A 7057-nucleotide genomic window follows, 5' to 3' on the forward strand; every position below is an offset into this window, starting at 1 on the left:
GCTCTGTATCCATAAATTCAAGTTAAGGAACTGGTCCCAGTATCACGAGTGTGACGGATTTAGCCCGAGTCGGAACCGGGGATGTGGTTCTGGAAGATGGAGTTTTAAAGAATGCCGTCACTACTGGCAAACACATTGGCCTTGACCATCAGAAACTACTCTCACTACCTGCCAGGAACTTCATCAATAATGCATAGAGACAAACAGCAAGAATAGGTCATTTCAGCAAGAGCCAGGGCACAAACAAGAGCCATTTACAAGACAGCCAAAACCAAAACAAACAGATTCCTGCACCGCTGGATTTATGAAGCGACCAACAACATATTGTTCATCTGCTTGGAAACGCTTGGACTTTTTAAGCAGAGGTCGGGAAAAAAAGCCGCTTTTTGTCAACAACACCCGGCCTCGTTGCATGACAGAGATTTGAACAGCAGGCCTTCGCAAAGCATGGATTAAAACTGAAAGGATGTGCTGAACAAGACAGGGGGGAGGGGGCAGGAATTAGACTGAACAGTATCTTCCAGCTGTTTTTACCATGCAGAGCCGAGCTGAACATCTTTAACACTTTGACCCACACACACGCAAAACGCCCTGCCAGATTAAAACAGGAAGCTTTGACAGGGAGGACAGCACAGACAATGCCAAAGCACAAAGTGGAGGAGACACAAACACAGCAAAATGTCATGGCTTGGCTTTGTGAATCACATGGGGGGACTATATGACTGGGCCATTTTACCGCAGTGGAGCGAGGGCATAAAAGCAATTCCATGCTCGAAAGTGCTCATTTTAACATCTCCATCTTTGTTTGCTCACAAACATGCACACTTGCCCTTCTCTTTGAACAACAAAAAGTTTTGGACAAGCAAGAGTAGGGGTCTTTATGCAGATGTGGGCATGCAGAAATGACAACACTATTGCACTGAATAGTTCAGAATTCTCAAATACTTGTTTGCCTCTGAAATTATTTTGTCAATCTACTGTATGCCCAATTCCAAATCCCCCACGCGGTACATTTCCCATGGTCATATTCTAGGCCTCGGTTCACACAGTGCGGTAACAGTATACTGCGCAGCTTTTTTCTAAGGCTGTGCACATTTTCCCATGTGCACTTGTGCATGTGCACATTGATGTGCTCTGTGCAACTGGCCTTCTCATTACCATACTGCACTCAGTAGAAGAATTAGTGTATAGATAAATGAATAAGGCATAAACCATCTCTTCGAGGAACAGTAAAATTGGGTATTACTGGGATAAAGACATCTTTATACACATTGGTGTCTCTGCCTCCACAGTGGTGCAACAGACTCTTGGAGTACTTCCACTTCGAACCATATGCTGAGTTGCTGCTATAGACTTCACAGCTTGGCATGCAGCAATGCTTAAAGACCTTGTTTCCCAAAGGGGTTTGTTATAGCAGCAGAGTTCTGCTGTCTTATTGTGGGCACACTACAGAGGAGTACAGTGAGCACTAAGCCATAGCCTGTATGCAGCTGTATCTGGCTGTGTGTACAGTAATATACAAGGGTATTATCTTAATCATGCATAAGATCAGGGAGTTCTAATCACACAAGGATTTACCCACATATTTAAAAAGGGTCCTTTATGGTGACCATGGGATATAAGCCAATATAATCATAAGACTTCGAATCATAAGAAGAGAGAATGGGAAATGGCTGGCTACTGTCAATCTGAATAATAGCTCAAGGTGGGGAAAGTACATTGGTCGTGCTTGGCAGCATGTCACTGTCTGCTCCCATGGTGCACACAGGTACAGATGTACACACACATTCAGACAATTGTACAGGCAGCAAAAGCTTAAGTGTAGCAAACAATTCAGTTGACGGGATGTTAAGAGAGCAGTTCAAAGAAGTATTTCAAATGAGCAATCGGAACGAATATTCAGCTCCGTTTAGATTAAGGACTTTTTTGGTATGCATTATGTTGATTTGAATCCCAGTAGTAGCCATCACCATGTGTGTTTTTCAATAAGCTGTCAAGGCAGTATTAAAAAAGCCTACAGTAAACAGCAGGCACTGGAAAAGGTTCCTCACAGGAGTCTACTGGGTATCCCAATGTGCAATTAAGAATCAGTAAGAAATTCAGCACAATGGGGAAGGGGTCCTCAGTCACAGGAAGTGGTAGCCGTGTTTCAAACCTTTGCTTTTGAAACTTTTACTGATTTTGTTTCATCACAAAAAGATAACATGCCCCGAACTCCTATAAGAGCTCAAATATGAACCGAACAGGGGCATAACATTTATACAAAGATCATGCACATCTGAAGAGACCGTACAAGTGTCAATTATGTGAGTGTCAGAAAAAAAACAAACCCGTGGCTGGCTGACTATTTTGGGATTCTGCGATAATAAGTGAAGGAGAGAGACAGTGGTAAATGTGCATCTTGCATTCCAGAACACAGGGAGCCCCATCTTTACCAACAGAGATGTAAGCTCATGCAAATGAATGGAGATATCCTTCACTGAAGGTAACTGAGGATTGCAAGGAGGAGCTTCATGATAATGGCTGTTCCTAGCCCATAGTGTGACCTTGACAGGGACAAGTGGTTTTCCTTCTATCAATGTCCAGTCATTCGTGGCAAATACATCCATCCTCTAACTGCTTAATACAATTCAGTGTTGCTGGGGAATTGGAGCCTATGCAACAGAGCATTGGTTAGTATTGCAAAGGATCAAGTAATAGGTTTATTCCATGCGGAAAAGAGAAGAGTGAAAACACAACGTTTCAGCTGCGAAGCCTTCTTCAGGTGTGAGGCTGACGCAGCTACCCACATGAACTATTGGTTAGTATTGCCACCTCGAAGTGCAGGGTGGGACTCTAGGTTCAATTGCGCAGGTGCTATCTACATGGAGTTTGCATGCTCTCTCCATGTTCGTGTAGGTTTTCTCCAGCTGCTCCGGGTTTCCTCCCACAGTCACATGACATACTATACTCGTTGGTTCACTGACTTGTGTAAATCTGTAGGGGCGTTTGTGTCTGTGTGTGCTTTGCAGTGGACTGGCGTCCCATCCAAGGTGTAACCTGCCTTGCGCCCACTGCAACCCCAACTCGGTTAAAGTGGTCATTTAAAGTGTTGTGAAATAATGACTGTGGCGTTTTGGTTGTATGTTTCTTTGTGCTAAAGCCAGACAGATGCACTGATGCAACACAAAGCTGCTGATTGCCCAGTATAGACACCACCCAAGAGGACTAATACCGACTTTAACCAATTCAGGGAAGTCATCTATCCTACATGTGTGAACTCCAGCAAATCCTTTGCTTAATAATCATTCTGACTGCTAAGAAATGTGTTAAACCGGGATGAAAATGTTCCTTGTCAAAGCTTTTACATTCCCACAGGCATCGTCTTTTGAAAGAGAAGCATACAGTATGCCTCTTTTCAAACGAATTCTGGGGAGCTGATAAGAGCACACAGGAATTGTTGCGGATCGGCACACTGCGGGCTGCATGGAATAATGTCAATGCTAGCAATAGGCATCAGCTCATTGCCCTAACACCACTGCAAAGGAGCAGATAGAGAGCGACAGTGAAGTTCAACACCGACAAACGTTTCGGCAGCGTTGCGCGGGGCTGCTGATGGAGGTGAGCGCAGACAGACCTGCTGAGCAGAGACACAAGCGGCTCACACTTGCATAAAATAATCCGTATGGTAATTAGCCTGCGTTTCGCTCTCATGCACACACAGCATCCAAGCACAGGCCAGTCAAGAAAATCTAATTTCTTGCGTTGGTTGTGATTTATTTGGGGGATGCCACGTTCAATTGAATTGTCTCCTACTATGATTAAGGCAAAGCTTGTCAGCACAAAAATGCAGTGGAATAAGCTGGCCAGTAGTAATGACAAAGAAACAATAATGAAGAAATATAGCATTTTCCACACTGTAAGGTGCTGTTCTACATATTTTTTAAAATTTATAGAAATAAAAAAAAACAAAATGGAGGAAATTCAACATAAATCTAGATGTTTCATTATCACTATGAAAGAAACATTTTGAGACTGGATTCCTGTTTCGCTTTGTTGTCTAATGGTGAAATTCAGTGCAACGCTCTAACCCGTACACAAGGGGATAAACTGAGTGAATTGAAACTCCACGCAGCGTAACTGAAGTGACAAGCTTGTAATTGTCATTAATTGGCATGGGGCACACTATTAAGCAGGTCATTTTGTAGTTTTTGCAGTACAAACTGGGCTCCAGTTAATAAACAGTAACACAAAATAATCACTGAATTGAAAGCATGTTTAATTAGTTCTTTACATAGTAGCACCACATACTGTACAGTAAATGTTTGGAGCATGCACTAAGGTGTTGCCACTGTATGTGTAAGAAATCTGGACAGACCTAAAGGACATAAACTACAGACAGGTAACTTGAAAAGTACAATGGAATCGTAGCACTCCAAACGGGTTTCACTTGTACAGATAATAAAAATTCTGCCAAAGACAATCCAGTGTGTTGTACACACAAAATCACAAAAGGACAGAACTGCATTTATGCCACTTACAAATGGGTTTGCTTTCTTCCACACAGACTAATGGATGATATCCTGTAAGAAAGGCATTGTGAATATTTTGGGCTGATGGCCATAAGACTATGTGAAGTATATAAAAAAGTCCCAAACTCTGGGGCACTCACAGGCATGAAGGGAATCTGGGAGTGCTCTTGCTGTTAATAAACACTCGGATACTGTCCGGAATGCTTTCTCCTATCCCATGTCCTCCCCACCGGAGATTACAGGGCTTGGTGCACACCGACCCACAGATTCTACAGATGCCTGGAGCAATGAGAGCTCACCCATAGAGTTTAACAATCTCTCACCCTTCTGACTAACCTACAGAAAACCCAAACGGACAAAAGACTGGCAGGATCAATGTTTCAACCCCCTACTGCTGCTAAATTCACCCCCCTCAAGACCCATTTGGAGATCGCTCTGGAAGGACACTACAAGAGTGCTTTACTCACCAGGCTGTTGGCACAGTGTTATTCCTAAACCATACATGAAAATAAATCTGTGCATATGTAAAATGACTATGGAGATAAATACAATTTATCTTTAAAAAAAACAGGTTTCTCCATATTCTTAAAGAAGATTTAGAAGTGGGCTAACAAATGAGGTTTTAGCTACACTCCTGCAGAGTTTTTGATAAGTATTTAGCATCAGGGAAAGAGGGACAAAAAAGTCCCAGGATCACAGACCTTAAACCCTGCTGGTTCACGCATACGTCTGAAACAAAATACATCTCACAGACTTGGCATCTATAAACGCCTGTGAGCGAACATTTTCAAACTCCAGTACCTGTGTTTTACTGCAGGTTGTTTCGTACATTTTCAATGATTTCGTTCTGTTAACGGGAATATGGATACTGCAGACTTCCACTGTCTAATCTATTTTTGATGCGTTGTCTTTTATTTTTCACGAAACCTTTTGTAACGCAAAGAGCAGACTCACCGTGAACCTTCCCGATAAATTAAATATGTATATAAAGAAACCTAGTCTCCCTCAATTGAAAATTACTTGAATTAAAAAAATGACCAAGTACAAACATGAACACTTTACCACTTGTAATTGTATAATAAAAAACAAATCGAAATAAAAATATACAGTATGTAGACACCCTGAACCATAGCAATTTTACTAAGCAAGGACTACACTGCATTTCTTAAACGCGCGCAGTCACGTTAGCTTTTAGTTTGCATAAGACCATTTAGGCTTCAGCCGCGGAAAGCGCTGTAAAACGACGCTGATACCGGGCTGAATGGACGCTTACACACCAAGGAGGAGTTCGGGCTCCTGTTGCTCATAGACAGAGCTTTGCGTACCTTTTGCAACAGAAAACGCCACGCTTGTGTACGTGTACGTTACAACCCAGGCTACTAACTTCATTGATAATTTACAGGTCAGGCTTAAGGTTAAATGGGGAACTGGTAATCCAGTTATGTAGATCCCAACTAAATGATGACGACAGGACTCGCTTTTAAAAAGATAAAGTGTCAGACTTCTTTGACATTAGTTCTGAATTGTTTTCGCGTCATTCTAAAACGTCATTTCCAAGCCGTCTATTTTAGGAATATGATCACCTGTGCGTCATGTATACAAGGCGCTATTCAAACATTCTTGTTCTTTGAACTTGATCCCTTGTGTACAAGTAGCGAACCCATTTCAATCACAGATGAATCTCAGCTCGCAATTAGCGTGTTAGCCCCCCCCATCGCTCCTTCTCTTCAGTTAAATTAATTACGACTGGACGATATATTTCAGTTTTTACTTTCACCCCCCAGGCAGCTCACACAGAACCGTTACATCGTCCCAAAACATGGTACTGAAGAGAATATTATATACTGTACACAGGAGAAATAAAACATGAGTTTATTATTTTTACATCAAGTAAATCAGAATCGAATCTTGTAGGAAACACTATCCATGTTTTAAATCCGATGGATAATATTTTTACCCCCCCCAAAAAAAAAAAAATACACGTAGCAGACACTTGGGTCGATAGATAACACGTGAAATTCCTGCCGTGTGGCTCTGTAAAATTCCCGTCATTAAAAATAAATCACCGGTCCTTACCTTGAGCTCTTGTGGTGTAGATTAGCAGGGAAAACAATAGAATCCAACTGGAGCGCCACTTCAGTCCGGCCGAATCCGTAAACATTTTCCAGAACCCGGCTAAACCAACAGCGTGTGGCCGGCACGCTGGATACATGTTGCTCAGGTCCCTCTAGAGTTGTGTGTGTATTTGTGTGTGTCGGGGGGGGTTGTGGTTAACGCAGTACTGTGGCTGGCCGGCTAGTCTTGTGTGTGTTCGTGCGGGACTGCTAGATCCCGAAGCCCAGCTCCGGAGCGACTCCTGCGCCGTAAAACAGATGGAGGAGGTGGCGGCGGCGTCTCGGGGCGATTTAGCGCAGGAGAATTTCCCAGGAATTCTGTATTCAAATGTCTGGCTGCTCCCAAATGCGCGTGAACAAAAATTAGCTTCGCTTTCGCTTTGTAAAAAAAAAAAACAGCAACTCACTGGAAATAAAAAGGCAGTAAATAGC

General features: G+C 42.7%; 1 protein-coding gene across 1 annotated transcript in view; it reads right to left on the minus strand.

Moving 5' to 3' along the window:
* Positions 1-6723, minus strand: part of sdk2b (sidekick cell adhesion molecule 2b) — a 221668-nt gene extending 214945 nt beyond the window's left edge. The window contains exon 1 of the mRNA XM_088927387.1: positions 6588-6723. Coding sequence (XP_088783513.1) covers positions 6588-6723 — 136 coding nt within the window. The remainder of the gene's footprint in view (positions 1-6587) is intronic.
* Between the last annotated feature and the right edge of the window lie 334 nt (positions 6724-7057).

Source organism: Atractosteus spatula, chromosome 11 (genome assembly GCF_055471065.1).
Source record: "Atractosteus spatula isolate fAtrSpa1 chromosome 11, fAtrSpa1.hap1, whole genome shotgun sequence".
Taxonomy (NCBI): domain Eukaryota; kingdom Metazoa; phylum Chordata; class Actinopteri; order Semionotiformes; family Lepisosteidae; genus Atractosteus; species Atractosteus spatula.